Genomic DNA, 22,810 nt, shown 5'->3' on the forward strand with positions numbered 1-22,810 from the left:
GCAGGGGGAGGAATTGCCTAAGGAAGAGTTCATATGCTGTGAGGAGACTGGACAATGAGAAGTCCACAGACTCAGATGTCTGGATTCTCAGCCCATTGTCCACAGGGATGAGGAGAAGGAACCTCAGGCATCTATTTGATGCCCTTAAAGAAGACTCTCTTATCAACTTTTCATTCCCTGCTGTTTAGTGAAGGTCTCAGTGTTGGAAAACCACAGGTTGCAAGGTACAGATGATTCTCTGAAGGTGCACAAAAAAGGGTCTCAGGAATATTTAGTCATTTCTCCAATATGTCTTTAACATGTATCCACAATTTTTTTTTCCCCCTGAGTAAGAGAAGTCCTACCATGAAATTTCATATTGCTCCAACTAATTGCTTCCCTGCTGGCTCAGTGGTAAAGACTCCGCCTGCCAATGCAGGAGGCTCGGGTTCAATCTCTGGTTCGGGAAGATCTCCTGGAGAAGGAAATGGCAGCCCACTCCAGTTTTCTTGCTTGGAAAATCCATGGACGGAGAAGCCTGGCAGGCTATAGTTCATGGGGTCGCAAAAGAGTCAGACACAACTTAGCAACTAAAGAACAACCACCACCACCAGTTGATTGCAGAAAAAAAAAAAAAAAAACAAACAATGGTCAATGATTTTCCTGGAAAACAAAGTCCTAAAGATGGGATCCATCATGTTTTATGAAACAAAGAGGAAGCCAACATGACCAAGGCATAGGGAACGAGGAGGAGAGTGGAAGGAGATTTAAGCAGAGGCCACATCATATACAGAAATGATCACAATTTCTTTGCAATGTGTGAATACTTCATATTTCACCAGCTTTCTCTGGTAGCTCAGACAGTAAAGAATCTGCCTGCAATATGGGAGACCTGGGTTCTATCTCTGGATCGGGAAGATCCCCTGGAGAAGAAAATGGTAACCCACTCCGGTATTCTTGCCTGGAGAATCCCCATGGACAGCGGAGCCTGGTAGGCTACAGTCCGTGGGGTCACAAAGAGTCGGACACGACTGATTGACTAACTCTTTCACATTTAAGTGGTTATTATCACCACTCTCCAGGTGGAGGAACCAAACCCCAATAAAGTAATGTGCATCTAGTACCAATGACAGAGCCATCTGACCCCCAGCCCAGGCCGTGTACACTTCCTCTAGCAGCTTCTGCCACTTACTTTCCCTATCCCACAGGCAAATGTGCCCTCCCTAGCACAGGACAGTCAGTAAGAGGATATTTTAAAAGCCACACAAAGAGAAGACTCTGGGCACACCCCATCCTTCTCTCTTTCCCACACAAGGACTGAAAAGCTGTTGAACAGCTCTGTCTTCCAGGGCACACCAGGCGCTAACAAGAGGCCCACCCGCTGGGGGGCTTCTCTCCTCCCCTCCTCCCCCGAATTTACTTCAGGGGATTCACTTGATCGGAAGCCAAAGAAGCTGGCAGGAGAACAAGGACTAATTCTGAGGAGGCGGCAGAAAGGGAAGAACAGAGGGACAAGATACAACAGATGCTCACATCTTGCCACCTCCATTGTTTTATTCTTTTAAACGGGAGAGATATTTGCTTACTGTATGTATTATTATAGTTACATCTCCTTGGGTACAGGAGACACAGCCCACATCAGGCAAGTCCAGGAAGAAGAGTGCGTTATAAAAATACTCTGAGGAATCCCACAGAAATTCAAGAACAGGAACCAAAGCACAGTTGGGCTTTAGGAAACCTGGAAAGTCACGAGGAATGAAATTTACTCTCTGGGGAGCTGTCTCATGATGTCTGTGTATCCTTCTCACATCTCATCTGTTTCCGACTGATTGGTGTGCTCCTTCTGCTCACTGTCAATGTTATTTTCCTTTTTAGTTCTACCTTGCCTGTGACCTTTAATTCTATCCTAAGTCCTGACTATACATGAATTTTCAGATTTGCTCTCATAACTACCTGGCTTCTGTAGCCCTAATTCTCCCAGTTCAGACTCTGAAGGTAGGGGGATCTTTAGTCCAGGTTATTCCTTTGGGTCCCACAGCAGCTAGCAAGTTTAGCTTCTATTTCTCCAATCAGCTCTGGCCAGGGGCTGAAGTTATGTAGGAGAAAATAGGAGTTGCCAATGAGAAATATTTTATTCTTCTTTTCTAGAATTGTTTTAACTGTTTAACTAATTCCTTTGTCTTTCCATAAAAACTTTAGAATAGTTTTATTTATATTTACAAAACCCTTGCTAAGATTGAAAGGAATTATGGTGAATGTGTATGTCAAATTTGTGGAGAATTGACATCTTTACTACACTGATCCTTTCAATCTATGGATATGGTATTTAGATCTTTGTTTATCAGCATTTTGCAGCTTTCGGCATGTAAGTCCTGTATATATTTTATTAGATTTACACTTAAATATTTTCCCTTTTTTGAGTCATTATTAATGTTATTGTATTTTTATTTGTTTTTGCCCTAGTACATAGAAATAAAATTGATTTTTAATTTTTATTGAAATGGTTTTTATATGTTGATTGTATATCTTGCAAACTTACTAAACTCATCTATTAGTTCTGGAAAATTTTTGGTAATTCTTTGGAATTTTCTTCATAGATTATTATGCTTACTGCAGTTAGGGCCAGTTTTTATTTCTTCCTGTTGGATCTGTATGCCTTTTATTTCCTGTCTTGCTTTATTATGCTGGCTAGAACTTCCAGAACTATGTTAAATGTTGGTAGTGAGAGTGGACATACCCATTCTGTTTCCAGTCTTAGGGAGGAAACGTTATCTCTTTCCCAAAAGTATGATGTTAATTATAGGTTTTATGCAGACTTTCTTTATCAAATTGAAGATTTCCCTCTGTTTTTTTTGTGTTTTTTTTACTATTTTTCTCATGAATGAATGTGCTGAATTTTGTCAAATGCTTTTTCTGCATCAATTGATCTGATCATATGATTTTTCTTCTTTAGCCTTTTAATATCATGGAGCACACTGATTAATTTTCTAATACTGAACCAGCCTTGCATCCCTGGAATAACCCCACTTGATCATGGTATATATTACATTTTTTATATTGCTGATTTCTGTTTGCTAATGTATTGTTAAGAATTTTTACATCTATATTCATGAGGGGTATTGGTCTGCAGTTTTATTTTTGTACTGTCTTTGTCTGAATTTAGTATCAGGTTAAAACTGGCATCATAGAATGAGCTAGGAAGTGTTCCTTTCTCTTCTATTTTCTGGAAAAGAAAAAAAAGTGAGTCACTCAGTCCTGTCTGACTCTTTGCAACCCCATGGACTATATAGTCCATGGAATTCTCCAGGCCAGAATACTGGAGTGGAAAGCCTTTCCCTTCTCCAGGGGATCTTCCCAATCCAGGGATCAAACCCAGGTCTCCCAAATTGCAGGCAGATTCTTCACCAGCTAAGCCACCAGGGAAGCCCAAGAATACTGGAATGGGTAGCCTATCCCTTATCCAGTGGATCTTCCCAATCCAGGAATTGAACTGGGGTCTCCTGCATTGCAGGGCATTATTTACCAACTGAGCTATGAGGGAAGCCCCTTTACTGGAAAAGATTATGTATTGGTATTCATTCTTCTCTAAACATTTAATACAATTCAGTGAAACCACCTGCGCCCAGATATTTCTTTGGGGGAAGGTTTCAATTACAAATTTAGTTCCCTAATTGTTAAATTATCTATTTCATCTTGGGTGAGTCATGGTGGTTTGTGTGTATTGAAGAAATGGTTCATTTCATCCAACCTGTCAAATTTATATGTGTAGAATTGTTAGCCATAATTCTTTATTATGTCTCTGTTTTTTATCAGGTCTGTAGTGATACACCCTATTTTATTCCAAATATTGGTAATTTGTGTCTCCTTTTCTCCTTTTTTTAAATTTTCTTTGTCATTCTTGCTAGCAGTTTGTGAATTTTATTAAACTTTTCAGAGAATCAGATTTTTGTTGATTGGGTCCTAGTATTGTTAAATTATTCTAAATGTATGCTGAATTTATGCTCATTTTTATATCAGTTATTGAAAGAATGGTCTCAAAGTCTCCCGGATAATCATGGATTTGTCTATTTCTCCTTTCAGTTCTATCAGTTTTATTTCAGATATTTTCCAGCTGTATTATATGGTGCATACACATTTAAGATTGCTCTATCTTCCTGGATGAAAGGATTGACCCTTTCATCATTATACAATTTTTCTCAATTTCCCTGGTAATTTGATTTGCTTGGAGGTCTTCATTTTTATTAATTCAAATAGCACAACATTTCAGAAGCCACAGTAATTTTTAAACTTGGTAATTCTTTCTATTGAACATATAGTGGAAGCAGAAGCTCTTTTCTCTTCGCATTGATTACTCTTCCTAGACCAAACCTACTTTCCCTACATCAGGGAATTTTGGGATAACCCACTCCATGTTCTTGCCTGGAGAATCCCAGGGACGGGGGAGCCTGGTGGGCTGCTGTCTTGGGGTCACACAGAGTCAGACACGACTGAAGTGACTTAGCAGCAGCAGCAGCAGCAGCAAGGACCCCAGAGGGTTGAAACAATTTCCTCTTTGTGAATCAGGCAGCATGTTTATTCATAAAAGACTATAATAGTTATTTGTATAACAGCTGTAAATGGATTGATATGTATGGACTGTAAATGGACTAAATGGATTGATAGCCTCCATATTAAGGTTGAGGTCTTATTTGTTTTCTTTACTAAAACACATATTGGCAGTCCCCTAAATAATCAAGACTAAGTTTAAAAAGAGCCTCTTGATGAGGGTGAAAGTGGACCATGAAAAAGCCAGCTTAAAACTCAACATTCAAAAAACAAAGATCATGGCATCTGGTCCTATCACTTCAGGGCAAATAGATGGGAAAAAAAGTGGGAAAAGAGGCAGATTTTATTTTCTTGAGCTCCAAAATCACTGTGGAGACTGACTGTAGCCACAAAATTAAAAGACATTTGTTCCTTGAAAGAAAAGCTATGACAAACCTAGACAGCATATTAAAAAGCAGCAACATCACTTTGCCAACAAATGCCCGTATAGTCAAAGCTATGGTTTTTTTCTGTAGTTGTATACAGATGTGAGAGTTGGACCATAAAGAAGGCTGAGCACCAAAGAACTGATGCTTTTGAATTCCAGTGGTGAAGACTCATGAGAGTCCCTTGGATAGCAAGATCAAACCAGTCAATCCTAAAGGAAATCAACCCTGAATATTCACTGGAAGGACTGATGCTAAAGCTGAAGCTCCACCTGATGCGAAGAGGTGACTCACTGAAAAAGACCCTGAAGCTGGGAAAGATTGAGGGCAGGAGCAGAAGGGGATGACAGAGGATGAGCTGGTTGGATGGCATAACTGACTAAATGGATATGAATTTGATCAAATTCTTGGAGACAGTGAAGGACAGGGAAGCCTGGTGTGCTGCCGTCCATGGAGTTGCAAAGAGCTGGACTCAACTTAGCGACTGAACAGCAACAACAAGTTTAAAGTTACTGGGCAATTGTTTCCAGAATCTATTGCCTTTCTAATAATGTGAACATCTTATGTGATATCTTTGAATAAGAGAGAAATGCTTATAAGCATTTGGTAAGCATATTCTTAAATATGGTAAGCATATTCTAAAACAATAATGTTAATAATGATGATGCTCTGATGTTATTTCCTTGGTATAAATTCTTCTGTCATGACTTATTTCAAGATAGCAAGGTGAGATCACAAGAGCTGGGATTGGAAGAGCTGCATACAGTTGGCCATCTTGAGTGGGAGGGCTGAGCACACAGCACTGCATCAGGGGATGAAGAGGAGCCAGTGGAAGGCAATGGGAAGTGACAAGGTGTTGGCAAACTGCGAGTATATGCTCTAACTGAACACATTCAAATTTTAAAAAAACTGAGCAGGGTGGTAACGGCTTATGGCTCTCCAATTTGTGACTCCAAAATGAAATACATGATCCAGACTCCTTAGTCTGGCCTTTGAAGTTCTTTTCTTCCTGGTTCCTTTCAAGCCTTCCTAGCTTGTTGTTAGTCCTCTGACTTGTTCACTGTAATCTGGCCACATTGAGCTGCTTATGGTTCCCTGAGCCTGCCTCAGTTATCGCACAGAGTCCCCTCCTTCCTGGGATATTATTTCCCATCCTATCTTTTTGGAAATGTCTCTTCCTTCCTTAATCCTGGTTATACTTCTGACCTATGTCAACAATACAGACACAGTGAGTTCTGCGCTCCCACAAAATTACTTGCCAGATTGTGTATCAGCAAGTATCATACTGTGCTGCGTTTCATTTACACATTCTCCTTCCCCACAAGACTGAGAGTTTCTTGAAGATGGAAATTTTGTCTTACTTATTTTTTTTAATTTTCATCATTTAGGGCAAAGTTTGGCTTATGTAAGGAGCTCAGTAAACACATAAATGTATACATACATGAGTCACTATTAATAATAATAATTATTATTATAAAAGCAAACTCTTGGGTGGAACATGCTGCTGCTGCTGCTGCTGCTAAGTGGCTTCAGTCATGTCCGACTCTGTGAAACCCCAGAGACGGCAGCCCACCAGGCTCCCCCGTCCCTGGGATTCTCCAGGCAAGAACACTGGAGTGGGTTGCCATTTCCTTCTCCAATGCAGGAAAGTGGAACATACTATATGGCAAAAAATTAGTGTAAGCATTGTATATATATTAAATGATTGAATTCTTAAATTAATATCCTTATTTACATACCCACTTTATAAGTGGTAAAATTGAGGCTCAGAGGAAGAAACTTACATACCAAGGTCACATCACTAATAAGTGTTGGAGCTGGACATGTAGCTGCATCAGACTTTATCCCACCTCTTGGCCTTTCTTGACTCCTCCTTAATTCTTTAGCAGTCTTGGAAAAACAAAAACACTTGCAAGTATGTTTGTGACTGCAGTAACTAAATGCCCTCACTGTCCTGTAATTCAGGTTACTCAGGATCATTAGCTATCTGAATGAGGCTGCTGCCATGGAGGAATTTAGAGAGAAAAGCAACATGTTTAATTAGGTGGCTGTTGATAACACTGACCCAGGATAAATGGATTCTGGCGACAGAGGTGCTTTTGTTGCTGCCAGAGTCTTGCCACAGGTCATTACCATCTTGATAGATTTGAGGCCCTTTTCAGCCTGACTGCTTTCACCCAAGGATGGAGGAAGTGTCACTGGGCTTTGAGCTGCTTGGAGGCCCAGGGTAATGGAGGCAGGACTCGATGGATGGACCCCACCGGTGTCAGTGAAGAGTTTCAAGCAGTAGATGTCTCTACCCGAATTAGATGCAAGTCAAGTCCATATTGGATTCTGAGCCCTACCACATGTCAGACATTGTACCAAGTACTGAGAGGTGGGCAGAGATGGGTTTGGACAAAGGTGAGTCAGAATTAGGCCCTGACTTAAGCAGTGCTTTCCTCAAAATGAACTATATTATGTTGTAGAAGGTAAGCACAGAGAAGGAGGAGAAAATTATTCTCACCTGAATCACTGTGGAAAGGTTTTATGGGCATAGTATCCCTGAAGGACAGGAAAGGTCTGAATGAACAGGAGGGAGAGATAGCATACCAGATAAAGTGGATGAGTATAATCATGAGGCCAAGGCATTGTGTCAGTAACTTTAGGGGATCAGCAGGCAGTTCCATTTGACTGATAGAATTTACTAAGGGGCATAATAATAAATAAAGCTGGAAGGGGAAATTCAGTCTATGACATGTCCTAAGTGAGAGAGCAGAGCACACAGCACTATATCAGGGGATGAAGAGGAACTAGTGTAAGGTTCGTAGCCAGTGTAAGATCTTTAAGATGCAACAGAAGGGCACATAAGCAGTGAGAATCCACTGATGTCCTCAGAACATGAGCATGAAAGTGACCTAGACTGATGCTTCCCAGAGGTTAATTACAGGAACCCACTGGGAACCCTGTGAAAATGCAGACTCAGGTTCTGCATGACTGGGGTGGCCCTGCGTGTCAGCACTGCTAACAAACTCCTAAGTACTGCTGCTGCTGTTGGGGTGATTCTAAGACCACACTTTGAGTAGCAAAGTCTAGAAGAGATGGAAGTATGCAAAAATGAGTGGGGTTGGGTAAGAGATACATTTCAGTCTGTTCATTTGCATTTCACATTTATTATTCATGAATGAAATGTTCAGCAATCCCTAGGTTCACAGTTTGTTTGTTTTGTTTTGTTTGGCTTTTATTTTTTAAATTATTAGCAGCAGTGCTGCTCATTACAAAAGTAGTTCAGTGCTCGTAATTAGACTGCGACAAGATGAAGCACCATTAACCTTAGCCCAACAGCAGTAGCCACCATTCCCTACAGGTATCTGACTTTTTAGCTGATTCTGGGGAAAAGACTAAATAAGATCAAATGGACAGCACAAGGCCAGAAAGGTATGGAGAAGAAAAGAGGAAAAGGTCTCGATCCTGACCAGCAAATCTCAGTCCTCCTGCCTGCTAACAACAGACAGTCCACACAGAAACAAGACACAGGCCCAAAGATCATTTAACCAATTTAAACTGTGGTGATGACTGTGTCAGGAGATGAAAAATCACAAAAGGCAGCAAGAGCAGAGCGATGAGAAGACCACCTGGCCGGGAGAGAGGACCTGTGAAGCCAGGTCCTCCTGTGACCCTTAATAAGCAGTTGCCTTTAGATAGGTCATTTAATCTTTGGGTTTCTTCATCCATAAAATGAAGCCAATAGCCCCTCCTTGCTTTCTCCCATGGGTCTGTCTGAGGATCAAATATGAACTCAGGTGTGAAAGCAAACACAGGCACAGCTTTGGAGACCAGTGAACTCAGTGGCACCCTAAACCTAAGAAATGGCTCCTGATCTCCTGGGCCTCAACATTGCTTTGCTCCCAGGACACCTCACTTTTTATATAAACATTCACCATGGTTATTTCTTCTGGGAAATCATTCTAAATTAAGCAAAAATGCCCTGCACACTTCCACTCACCCCACCAAGCCCAGGAAATAGAGTTGAGTTTATCCATTGAGCTACAATCTGATAAGGGGCACACATGGAATCTGAGCACAAAGGCAAAACAAAGAATACTTTTGCAAAAGTCAGAACAGCATGATGCATTGGAGCCCTGTCTCTGCTACTTTAGAGCTCTGCTATTCTTTTAAAAATTTTTTATTAAATACAGTTGATATATAATGCTATGTTAGTTTCAGGTATACAGTAATTCAGTTATGTATACATACACACACACGTGTGTGTGTGTGTGTATGTGTGTGTGTGTTTAATAGCTTATACTGGAAGAGTATAAAATTATATATATATATATATATATTCCATTATAAGTTATTACAAGATATTGCATATAGTCCCTGTGCTATCCAGTAGTCTTCATTGTTTAAATATTTTATATGTATTACTCTTCTGAATATTTTATATGTATTACTCTTTGATTTCTTCATCTGTAAACTGGAGGTGATATTTCTACCTAAGACAAATGCTATGAAGATTAAATTAAATGAAGAGTAATTTTTAATCTATAAGTTATTATATAATATTTAATATTATATAATATGTAATATAATTTATATAATAACTTATAGATTAAATTACAAATATATATAAATAAAATATATAAATTTAAAAATATATAATTTAATACTATTTTTTGTCAAAAACAAATAGAGAATGTCATATATATTTTCATTTGTCTTTCCAACTGTGAAATATTACTCTGGCCTACTGGTAAATATCCCTTACTTGGCACTTCAATTTTAAAAGAATAATATAAACATCCACACTTGTGTAGCCATTCACAGTTTAAAAGTAACTGTCTAATACTTTACAAAAATTACATGATAACTGAGAAAAATATGAGGGAAAACCTAAGAAAAATTCCATTAGAGATCATCAAAATTATATAAATTATAGCAATATAATGGCAAGCACATAGAAAGCACTTATCACAAAGTGCAATTTAAGTGCTCAATAAATGTTATCTATTAATATTATAGCAATCATTGACAAAAATGTGCAGAGAAGAGCTGGAATGATATATACCAAAAATTAACAGTGGCTGTGCTTCTTTCAAGAGCAGAGGATCTCTAATTGATTAAAGACTGTACTAAAACAAATTCACTGACTAAAAAAAAAAATGGAAAGCCCATTCAAGCTCACCCAGCTACACTGATCATAAGCAGCAGAGTCAGGAATCAAGCCCAAGTTTTCTGATTCCAAATTCAGGACTCTTTATGACACTAGGCTGCTTCCTTGCCTTTACTTCATTTTATGTCTGTCTGTCCAACATGGGAGAGCTGGATTTGACTAAAGCCATGGATAAAAACCTACATGGGTTTCAGGAGAGGTAGGCTATGAAACATGCTGAAAGTATTTTCCACGAAGATGAAGAGCAAGAGTTACTTGATCCCAGCCACTAGAGGCAAGTCTTCTCATTCAGGAATAAGAGGAATAAGAACAACAACCCCCACCACCACTTCACACTAATGTGCGTGGAGTGAAGATCCCATCTCTTCCCACCTCCCGAAACACCGCAGTCAAAGACATCTTGAGTACTTTTGACTCAAGAGCCACTTCATTGCCATTGTATCACACTTTTTGAGACTCCATAGAGTGTCAAGTTGTTCTCTTGGGGCTGGCTTAATGGATCATTTCTAAAAGGGTACACACTATTTATTTTGAAAGTCCTTTCCCAGAAGGACCAAGGAAGACAAAGCACAAGGAGGAGATAAAGCTGAGATAAAACATCATCCTGTCTTTATAGCTATAGAGGCTTATAAAGTTCCTGAACCGGCTGAGCTAAAAACTTGAGTCTCACTTGGAGTCTCCTTGCTTCATGCTATGCTAAGTCACTTCAGTTGTGTTCAAGTCTTTGTGACCCTATGCACTGTAGCCCGCCAGGCTCCTCTGTCCGTGGATTCTCCAGGCAAGAATACTAGAGTGGGTTGCCATGCCCTCCTATAGGGTGTCTTCCCCACCCAGGGGTCGAACCTATGTCTCTTATGTCTCCTGCACTGGCAGGTGGGTTCTTGACCACTAGGGCCCCCTGGAAAGCCCTTCTTAGGGTATTCTTAATGGTTTCAGCTAACTGGGATCTCGCTGGAGTTGACTGCATTTCTCATTTTTGTTTTGGTCTCCTTTTGGTCTCTTATCCTCCTTGTATTCTCTACCCAAATGCCTTCAAACTTTTGTTTTTTCAATTCTGCTGAATGATACATTTGTATAAATTTAGAACATCACAAAGAAGCTCACCTGAACTAGTTTGAGTGATATCCCCCAGAAAATGCCTTGACTGGCTTAATGTTATTTCATGCCCTTATTTCATACATAGATAGACCTTCTGCAGCCTTGCAGCCTCTGTCTGGCATTCATTTTTCCTCAGTCACCTGTCCAGACTTCATCCATTCATCAGTGAAAAGATGACTCTTTTGCCGAATTGGATAACAGTTTTTGAATACTGGAAGAATATAACATTTTCTGAGCCTTTTTGTGTTATGACAATATCATAGCCACATATACACTTTTAAACTTAATCTGCATCATTAGCGTATCCTCGACTACTTTCTTAAGTTTAGACAATTAACAAAACAATAAAATCAAACTCTGATCTCTAGAGTTTGCTTACTTCCATGGTATAATTGCTGCCACCAATTCCAAGCTACCAGCATGACATCCCTGAACATGCAGTTGGTGAAAGATGAGCACACTATCATAAATTATTTCCAGCACACAAGTAGAATAGGTAAAAGTAACCCCAGGTTTCCAGGTCCCACCAGTACTAAAGAATCCACCTGCCAATGCAGGAGATGTTAGGGAGGTGGGTTTGATCCCTGGGTTGGGAAGATCCCCTGGAGGAGGGCATGGCAAACCACTTCAGGATTCTTGCCTGGAAAATCCCATGGACAGAGGAGCCTGGTGGGCTACAGTCCATGGGGTCACACAGAGTCAGACTCGACTTAGCAACTAAAACCACCACTACCTGTACTACTTGGACAGCAAGAAGATCAAACAAGTCAATCCTAAAGGAAATCAACCCTGAATATTCATTGGAAGGACTGATGCTGAAGCTGAAGCTCCAATACTTTGGCCACCTGATGGGAAGAACCAACTCATCAGAAAAGACCCTAATGCTAAGACTGAGGGCAGGAGGAGAAGGGGGAGGCAGAGGATGATACAGTTGAATGGCATCACCAACTCAATGGACATGAAATTGAGCAAACTTAGGGATACAGTGAAGGACAGGGAAGCTTGGTGTGCTGCAGTCCATCAGGTCACAGAGAGTTGGATGCGACTTGGCTATTGAACAACAACCTACACTACATTAAAAGGGTTTTTACTATTCATGATTCTGAAGATGGAATACTGATTTGAAAGCAGACATTCTTTAAACCACTGATAAGCAGCCAAGGATTTTTCATCTCCCCAGAAGAAACTGAAAGTTGATGTACACAAAGCCCAGTCATTTTTGTCACATACAAGTAAGTGTTATGCTTGAAAAGAGTCTTGTGTGGTTGGTAAGGTTGGGGAAATTGGTCTATATTATAGCCCCTGAAACTTATAAGAATGGATGGTCTTATTCCATTAGAAAAACAAGTAAAGGGCACAAGAGTAGCCCTGGGCTCTCACCTCTCTGGGCCCGTGTATTTATACATTTGTTTTGTTTAGTCTTGCTGTTGTTATTTTGGAGGTTTGCTTTTAATGTGATTATTTTTGCTGTTTTTTTTTTTTTTTTTGCTGCACTACAAATGAACAGAAGAGTTAAGTGTGATAAGTCATTCAAAACCTGTATGCATGTCTTTCTTTTGACAAACAACCTCCTATCTTCTGCTTGAACAGTCACAGTGTCTGGGACCTCATTCATTTAGTCCAGATGCCTGAACATCTTTACAACTGACACCTCTTTCCATTACAAGTAGGCAGTCTGATCAAGCTATAAGGATTAACAGGCAAAGGAAAGTAACTGGCAATGTCTTACTCTGGTAGAAATGACTGAAATCAGATCTCTTGAAACTTGCTTTTGATGGAGGGTCATGGGAGAAGTAAAAGAATTTTAACAGAGAGGATGACCAAAAAAGAACACAAAATCACTACCATTTAAAAAGGAGAAATGGGTTTCAATGCACACAGGAAGAAAGCCTGACAGCAAATAAGCAAATGTGATGCTTGAAATTCTACATGCATGGGATACACACATTATTGTTGTCCTTAACATAAATGGATACCACAAAATGAAAGCAAAACAGAAAGCCAGTTGCTGGAAAGTGCTTTCCAATTCTTTGAGCTTCCTATTAGGTTTAGAGCTAGGTACAAAACTTGAGTCTTGGGGGTAAAACTGTTCATATTTATCTGAACACTGCTTGGTTCAGCATCCTAGTTGATATTAAAGCAAGCACACAATAATGGAGATAAGCCTCAACACAGATCACACAATCAGATTTATCTTTGGATAGTTGATATCTACTGGCTATTGTAATCACTAAGCAAAAGCATTCAAACAACTAAAAAACAGGTCAAATAAAATCAAACAAAATAGGCACTATTAAAGAAAAGAGAGAAATGAGAAAGTCACTCAGTCGTGTCCATCTCTTTGTGATCCCGTGGACTACAGAGTCCATGGAATTCTCTAGGCCAGAATACTGGAGTGGGTAGCCTTTCCCTTCTCCAGGGGATCTTCCCAACCCAGGGATCGAACCCAGGTCTCCCACATTGCAGGCGGATTCTTTACTAGCTGAGCCACAAGGGAAGCCCATTAAAGAAATAACTGATACTATTATTAATATGTAAGAGTTACAGAAACATCCACCACTGAATTTGAAAGACCACATTTGTGCATCTTTTCTTATAAATGAGATACATTGTAGAAATGAATTAGTTAAGTGTTTACCTCTGATGTGACCTTCAGAATTTAAGTAGACACCTATCCTAATCAAGGCAGGCTTTTCATTTGCACAAGTCATACTCTACCCTGCCAATGAGAGGTGGAGAGTGGAAAATAATGATGATAGAGATGGAGATGGATAGATAAAAATAAAAGTAGAGGCTACAAATAACAACAAAAAATTAACTATTGGCTTACCAATACTACTGTGAACAGAGAAAGGACACTGATATGCATTGAAAAGTCATATGTGCTGGGGACTTTGCTAAGAATTTTACGTTATCTCATTTAGTCATCCTAACACCTCATCAAGTATATATCATTATCTCTAATTTATATATTAAGACACAAATGCTCAGAAATTGTCAGGTTGGTTTTCAAAATTCATTTTAATTCAAATATTGGAACTCTTTTGAAACAATGATATCATGTGGTGGTCAGACAGATGGAAACAAGTTATTTGGTTCTGCATTTCATTGATTAAGGGATTTATTCTGCTTGCCTGGATGCTTAAACATTCCAGAGTTGCCCTCCTAAAACTTAATCAAAGAAGATGTCCCACCCAGAGGTGAAAGACTAAATGATTCTTCACTCAAGGTATAGAAGTTACTGAACTTTTCTGCTGAAACCTCTGGAGATCATATTACCAAGAAACTTACTGAACTCTGAAGTGAAATTCTAACTGCATTCTCCTCTTAATGTTATGGATTCTGTAGAAGAAAAGACATGCCTCTTACCCTTATTATGAGTATATTTTACCTATTATTGTAAAGACCATGACATTCCTCATATTTGCCTGGTGGTTTAAGTAAAGGTCACATAGACACTAGAGTTTTGGGGGAGGACAGAAAGGTAACCATCTCCATGCTGTCTTTTGCAATGAAAACCCCTGTAGCTAAGATTAAAACTTGAGAGTGAATAGAGCAGTCAATAAATTGACAAGGATGTAAGTGTTAGATTTGGTTTTTATCCTAACTCTGAACAGGTGGCCTGTCTTTTTTTTGGCAGTGGTGGGGAAGGGGTTATATTTATTTATTTTTAAATTTTTATTTTATGTTGGTGTACAGCTGATTAACCATGTGATAGTTTCAGGTATACAGCAAAGTGACTCAGGTACACACATACATGTATGTTCTTTTTCAGCTTCTTTTTTTCTCATTTAGGTTATTATAGAGTATTGAGCAGAATTCCCTGTGCTATACAGTAGGTCCTTGTTGGTTATCTATTTTAATATAGGAGTGTGTATATGCCAATCCCAATCTCCCAGTCTATCCCTTTCTACCAGGTGACCTGTCTTTATCCTACATGATTTTTCCTAGTGTTTTGCTCAAAATTCACATTGTATATGTTGACCTCACCCATCCTCTTTCCCAACCCTCCTTTCCACTGTATCCAGAGTGGGATGGTTAGTAGCATGGTATGATTGGTGAGAGAGTGCTTACAAGAGACAGAGACTGGAACCAGAGAGCTCAATTAGGAGGCTAATGCAATGGTCCTTGTGAGAAATGGTCATGCCCTGAGTTAAGGTACTTGCAATGATAGTTGAGAGAGGCAACTATCTTGGAAAACAGTCATAGAAGTCAAACTTGGTCATAACATCAGCCATGGGGCACCACAAGACTTTACTCTGCAACAGGAGAGTAATTGATGATCTCTCTGTAACCAGAAGAAATTCTTCCAGAAATTCTGGCCATCGCCTATTCTATTATGGTATTGTCAAACAAAAGGCTAGATTTCCATTGCCCTTCACTTAGTCATAATTACTCACTCTGTCAAGAGCCAGAAGCCTTGAATTGTCTCTCCAGAAGTCTTGGTAATATGGCCTTTCAAGTCTTCCATGGCAGTCTCAATGACCCCTGGCTGAGTAGGAAGAAGAAAATAACTAGTTTAGAGAAGCCTGAGTCCCCTTCATGCTTATGATTAGTTACTATATCCCAGCACCACCTCCAGAAAGCTGACCAGGAAAGATAGTTCTTGGAGTAGCCTGTTGGTTGTTGGCACTGCCTGCCAGAGAGCTTAGTCTTGAATTCTGGTATTTACTAAGCTGCTCTCCTTGTCCGAGACAAAAGTGATCCAGGTCCTATAAGCCTTTCATAATCTTACTCTCACTTGTTCAAAGAAATTAGGATCGCTGTTTTCAGAGGGCCAGTTTTTCTGACAAACAAATATGTTTATAATGAAATTCAATGCATTTAGCAATATCTCCTTTTTTTTTTTTATCAAACTTTTCTCTCTTCAAACAGTACATGGCAGTAAAACATAAAAGAAAAACCTTCCAATGTTCTGACTGTAATTCTGGTTCTGGGAAATGAACTTTTTTGTCTCCTTATCTCTCTTTCTTCACCATTCTCCAAGCAGGTATTCCTACTATGAGCCTTCCTCTAGTTTAAAAATCGATTGGCGTTCCTTAACAAGAAATTCACTTTCCTAGTGGCTGAGCAGTAAAGAAGCCTCCCTCTAATGCAGAAGACATAGATTCAATCCCTGGGTCCAGAAGATCCCCTGGAGAAGGAAATGGCAGCCGACTCGAGTATTCTTGCCTGGGAAATCCCATGGACAGAGGAGCCTGGTTGGGGAGGTGGGGGGCAGGGGTGGCACTGTAGTCCATGGAATCATAAAGAGCTGGACACAACTTAGTGACTAAAGAAGAAATTCATAGACGCTCAAGCTTAGTGATTCTTAAACTTCAGTGCACATGAGAATCACCTAAAATGTGTTTTTAAAACACATATTTCTGGGCACTGTCCCCAGAGATTCTGATTCAGTAGTTCCAAGTAGGGGCCTGAGAATTTTCATTTCTATCAAGTTCCTGGGTGATGATATTGGTGTGGGACTCTACTGTAAGAACCATTGTTCTCTAGGCAGTCACTCCCAGCCTTTGTTACTCATCAGAATCACCAGGGGAGCTTTGGAAAATTCTAATGCCAAGGCTGAACACAAGGCCAATTATATCAGATACGCAGTGGGTGGGATCCGCATTGCAGTACATCAGGATTTTTAAAAGCATCTTGGGTAACTCCAGTGTATAGAATCACTACAGGTCAGGGCTCATCAATTATAAGCCATTTCATTTTATAGGTGTGGAAACGGGTCTGCATGTGGAAGTAACTTGTCAAGTTCCCTCCGGTAAGAGGTGACTGACAGGAGACAGGAAATCTAGACATTCCACCTCCAGGCAAAGAACACAGTGCTGACCTCATGCCCAACCCTGGAACAAGTATGCTACAAGCTCTCGTATTTTCTCTGTGTAATAGGGATTTATACTAAACACCTAATCTTCCATAAATATTAGCACTCCTAATCCTCCTGGTTTGAGACCTTTCCTAAAAGGAAACAGGGACACTAGCCTGGCCAAGACCCATTCAAATATACTTTTCTCCCAGAGGTGAGTGGGTTGTAGGATTTGGGGTTGCTTGTTTTCTCAGTCATTGATAAAAGGCTTTAAAAAATGTTGACCACAGAATCCATTGGTTAAGAAAAATCTTACATGAGTCCACATGTAAAATATAGGAAAAGAAGTAAAGAATCTGCCTGCAATGTGGGAGACCTGGGTTCAATCCCTGGGTTGGGAAGATCCCCTTAAGAAGGGAAAGGCTACCCATTCCAGTATTCTGGCCTGGAAAATTCCATGGACTGTATAGTCCATGGGGTTGCAAAGAGTCAGACACGACTGAGCGACTTTCACTTTCATACTTTCACTTTTCCCCCTCCCTTCCAATTCATTCCACACAGCCCAAGTCATCCTGGAATTTGCAGGACAACTACTTAGAGTTGGGTGTCCTGGGTTGATATTCCAGATCTGTCATGAACAAATTCTTTGACCTCTAGACAATGATTTACTGTCCTTGGCCTCCATTTCTTTATCTATAAGACAAATGAGTAGACTGGACCAAAGCTTTCCAAGCCAAGCTGATGATCAAAATCTCCTGGAAATCTTTAAGAAAATATAATCACAGCCTTTACACCTAGAGATTCTGATTTCTCAATTTTAACAAGTTTCCTGTTGAATTGGACAGTCAGCCAGTAGACTGAATGATTTCTGACTCTTTTGTCATCCTCTGCTGCTGGTTGAAGGGCTGTCAGAAAGCTAATACAGCACACCAGGCCTGCTGAACCTGGTGTGTCATGAAATCAGTAAGTTCTGGGACATTCATTAAATATGCTTTGTGCTCACGTTGACACAAGAGGTTGTATCAGCATCACTGATCCAGTCCCAGGTGGCTCAGATGGTAAAGAATATGCCTGCAATGAGGGAGACCTGGGTTCAATCCCTGGGTTGGGAAGACCCCCTGGAGGAGGGTATGGCAACCCACTCCAGTCTTCTTGCCTGGAGAATCCCCATGGACAGAGGAGCCTGGCAGGCTACAGTCTATGGGGTTGCAAAGAATTGGACATGATAGAGTGACTAAGCACAGCACAGCTGGTAGGACTGGTCTATGTTTCATGGAAATTTCCTGGGATTCTGTGACAATTCTCTCATCGCCCATCCTCAGCTCTCCATGATGCACCCTGACTCTACCAGGCTCGATGGTCAAAGTTCTCTGCAAATGATATTTCTTTGATGATTCATCATGGCTATTTTTCCTGTCTCTCTTCCTGTATCCATGTAATTTCTTCTTCAAGCTAATATAACTTGGTAGTGAAACTAGTACTTCTCAGAAGAAAAAAAATTAGAAATAGAATTGAAAAATAATGAAATAATAGTGAAATAAGCATTTTGTTTAATGCTTTTATACCAGGCACTTTGCCAAAAATATGTAAAGACAAATAAAAGAATGTATAAATTTTCAAAACTTTCCTCGTCTTTTCTATGAAAGGCAATCAGCAAAATCCATCAAAATGATCTATCCTTTGATCCACACATTCCATTTCTATGAAGTTATACTACTGACCCTCTTGCATATGTACAAAATGACATATGCAAAGTTTCCTCTGCAGCCTGGTTTGTGGATAGCAAAAACTTGGAAACCATGCAAAAGTCTAGGAATAGGAGACTCGTTAGGTATATCATGGGATACATACATGCAATGAAATACGATAAATATGTAAAAAATGAAGAAACATACTATGAAGCAAGGGTAAATATGTCATCATTTGTGTAAAAAGGGAGGAATGGATAAGAATAAGTATTTTTGTTTGTACACACCTAAAGTCACTCTAGAAAGATACACAGAAAAGGTTAACAGGCGTCCCCTACAGTGAAGGAACGTGATGGTGGACACAGTGTATAGAGGTGTTGTTTTACTACTCATCCCTGTGTGGATGCTCAACTCTTTTCTACCCTATGGACTGTAGTCCACCAGGCTCCTCTGTCCATGAGATTTCCCAGGCAAGGATACTGGAGTGGGATGCCATTTCCTACTCCAGGGGTCTTCCCAACCCAGGGATCAAATCCACATCCTCCTGTACTGAGCCTCCTGCATTTTGGGTGGATTCTTTATTGCTGAGCCACCAGGGAAGCCCATTGTTTTACTATACACCTTTTCAAAAGTTAAAGGTTAAAAGTAAAGTGGATTCTTTAGAGAACAGTTTGGAAATCTCTGAAATCCTGTCTGGGTACTCATTGCCTTAGTTCTCACCTTCAGTAGAAACATCGATCACGCCTTTATGGAACAGTTATGCATCGTGTCCTGATAAAGTATTTTACTCTTCTCCATTTGTTACTCATGGTTACTATGATACATTAACTTCAGCCATTTAGTGTCAAAAATACAATAAAGTGTGTGAACCTTTTGACTTGTGTCCAGGCCAAGGTTTTTTTTTTTAAATCTCAGCCTTTCTGGTTGCTATGAGACCCTCGCCAAGTCACCTTGTCATTCCACAAATCAGTCTACATGCATTTGTTAGATAGATGAGATACCATTAACTGTAGCAGCTGTTTGGAAATGCCCAACACATTGATAACATTGAATAATAAAAGACTCTATTATCATTCTTCTTGTTAATACTAAATAGAAGGGAAACCTTTATACCAGGATCAGGGGATCAGATGATTATTGCAGTGGAACAATTAGCTCTGAGACTCCTTGCAGCCTGAGACTCAAAGGAAAGAATATTGGAATGATATGTACTCATCATCCGATCAAATAAAGCTTAGCAAGAGAGTACACATACATTTCTAATTATAAATTTTAAGAAAAAAATCATTAGGGGGATCTTTATTTTTAAGTCACTACATGACATAATGAACAATAGCTTCTCTGATGTCCAGCCCTAAATAGTTTCAGTCAAAACAAATGTGCTGAGGAAAGTTCAAGGACATAAGTATTTGTTGTTGAACTTATTTTATATTGGAGTAGAGCTGATTAACAATGCTGCAAAAGTTTTAGGTACACAGCAGAGTGACTCAGCCATGCATATACAGACATATGTATTTGTCTCCTTGCATTTCCTTGAGCTAGACTAGCCTGGGAGTCAATTGTCACACAAACAATATTCATGTCTGCTATTAATATTTTCCCTTGTAATGGACACTTTAGCCAGACAGTGAGAAGAAAGGACAGAGTAGAAAAGAGTGCTCCTAGGGACTTAAGACACAGTCAGCTCTCTCTTGAGGGTGTCATCGTCCTCAGAAAGGGTTTGCTTTGTGATACATTCATAAGGTAAGAAACTAGTTCTGAATTGGACCTGATTTGTAAAGCCCAGGCAAATTTGTCTCTCTCTGAAAATGAAAGAAATGCTTCTTATCTCGTAATTGTTAAGGATCTATGCTCAGATAGAAACATCAACTTTTATTACCATCTTCAAAGCATTTCAGTATAAGGAGGGGAATCCAGAAACCTTCTGCCCAGTGAGATATATAATTTCTAAGCCAGAGGGAAGCTCACACAGACAATAACAATACAACTAATATATTTAGTTGTTCCCAGTATAAGAGCAAGACACAGGGAAGCCTATGGTAAGAGAAGAGGGAAAAGGAGAGAGTATGAAAGCCAAATTAGTGTCATGAAGGCAATGACATCTTGCCACACAATGGGAAGTCCCGAACCTGCTTATTAAAGTCTCGTTCCTCACAATAGAACACAGGCTATAAAAAGGCCACGGGGAACCATTAATTAAATATTAAAAGATCAAATAGTTTTAGTCCCATTAGTTTGTATGTAATTTACATTCTCAAGTATAAATTTAGAGATAATTCCCCATCTCTAATCGCTTTCAACTTTCTGATAAGGTATCTGCAAATATAGAGTCCTACAGGGAGTTTAAATATATCTTTCCCCATGCAGATCAAGTATTGTTCCTTTCATAAGAAGTTGCTTTTGAATATCACTCTCTACAACTAAAGTGATTATCATAATATACCTCAAGTTATTAGCCTTGAGGGGTACTTTTGTGGAGAGAAGGCAGTAGGCCATTTTTAGACATGTCTAAGCAATAATAGCAAATGAACAAAAATAGGAGGAAAAGGTTATCCAAGCAGACTGATAGCAACTGGTTCAGACCCTCATTATGTGACTGCTCATTCACTGTCCAAGGTCAGAGACAGTGGAGAGGTGGCACAAAGTGCCAGGAATCCTGGGTTCCAGGCCTGCCATGGCCCCTAAGCTGCCAGAGAAGAGACGTCACATCAGTTCTGTGTGTCCTAGGGGTAGGATTAGATATTCTCTGAGGCCCTTCCTGGCTCGAAGCAAGAATGTCGCTAAGCCACATCAGAAGGGCAAAGTTGCAGTAAATAAACACTTGTCTGGAAGACTAAGGAAAGAACGCAACAACTCAGAGTGACCCATAAAATAACATAAGAGGTTCAAGGGACCAGATTAACTTGTTTTATGACCAGATATTGAGAGATGTGATCTAATACACAATGTTATGATGCTAAAGATGCCTCTTGTTTGCTTTAAATTATCTTATATTTCCATATCCAACTTGAAACTCATATAATTGATCCTCCTCTTATTAGAGCACTAGGTGTCCACACCTGGCAGCTAAGAAATTGAGTCCATCTGCTTCAGTGAGCCAAGGAATAACTTTCCCTTCCAAGTTAAAAGATATGAACAAAAAGCAGCCTAAATATACAGCAAAACTTAAATAAATTGTATTACGTTTCCATGATACTTCTCTGGTGGCTCAAATGGTAAAGGATTTGCCTGCAACTCAGGCTATCTGGGTTCAATCCCTGGGTTGGGAAGATCTCCTCAAGAAGGGAATGACTACCCATGCCAGTATTCTTGCCTAGAGAATCCCCAGGACAAAGGAGCCTGGTAGGCTACACTCCATGGGGCTGCAAAGAGTCAGACATAACTGAGCACCTGAGCACACACAACAGATGTAACCCTATGTTTTGCACAATAAAATGTACATGTAAGAAAAAAGTAAGAAAGGATATTCATCAAAATGTATAAAAGCATATTTATATATTTTCTTTAACTTTGAGCTGTGGAATTATAAACCACCTCCAGTGAAATTACTTTAAAACCTAAAATGCAAGGCCAAAAAATTTGTCTACTCAGTCTTACTGCTCTTCTGCATTTGCCACATAGCCTTAAAACTCTTACACTGTAATAAATTGATTTCTTTTAAAATCACTGCTTGGGATCAAGAACTATGAATGGGAATTGGGAAACATCAACTCTAAACCCAGCTTTGGTTCTTATTAGCTTCTTGGGCAAGTCAGCGTGCACTAAGTGTTAGGACTTCCGGTGAGCCTCTGCCCCTCTCTGGGTCTTAGTTGCCACTAAAAATGAGAGCGTTGACTAGCAACTTGGTGTTCAAAGTGTGATCTGTGGACAGAAAGCATGAGTATTTCCATAGAGTGCATATAAATGCAGAATCTAAGGCCTCATCCCAGACCTACTGAATCAGACCAATATTCTAACAAGCTTTCCAGGTAATCTGTTTGCATGATAAAGCTGAGAAGCACCACACCAGATCATCACTGGACTAGAGCTCTTTTCAGCTCCAAGAAGTGATACCTTGTGATGTGATTAATGTTTCATAGGTCTGAGTCATTCATAGTCCTGGTCTGATTTAATTATC

The 22,810-nt window shown here is 39.7% G+C and overlaps 1 protein-coding gene across 1 annotated transcript in view; it reads right to left on the reverse strand.

The window, feature by feature from the left end:
• The window catches only part of TPRG1 (tumor protein p63 regulated 1), a 33,711-nt gene that overhangs the window by 7,414 nt on the left and 3,487 nt on the right, over positions 1–22,810 (reverse strand). Inside the window, exon 2 of the mRNA XM_027552198.1 lies at positions 15,603–15,694. Coding sequence (XP_027407999.1) covers positions 15,603–15,694 — 92 coding nt within the window. The remainder of the gene's footprint in view (positions 1–15,602; positions 15,695–22,810) is intronic.

Source organism: Bos indicus x Bos taurus, chromosome 1 (genome assembly GCF_003369695.1).
Source record: "Bos indicus x Bos taurus breed Angus x Brahman F1 hybrid chromosome 1, Bos_hybrid_MaternalHap_v2.0, whole genome shotgun sequence".
NCBI classification, from domain to species: Eukaryota; Metazoa; Chordata; class Mammalia; order Artiodactyla; family Bovidae; genus Bos; species Bos indicus x Bos taurus.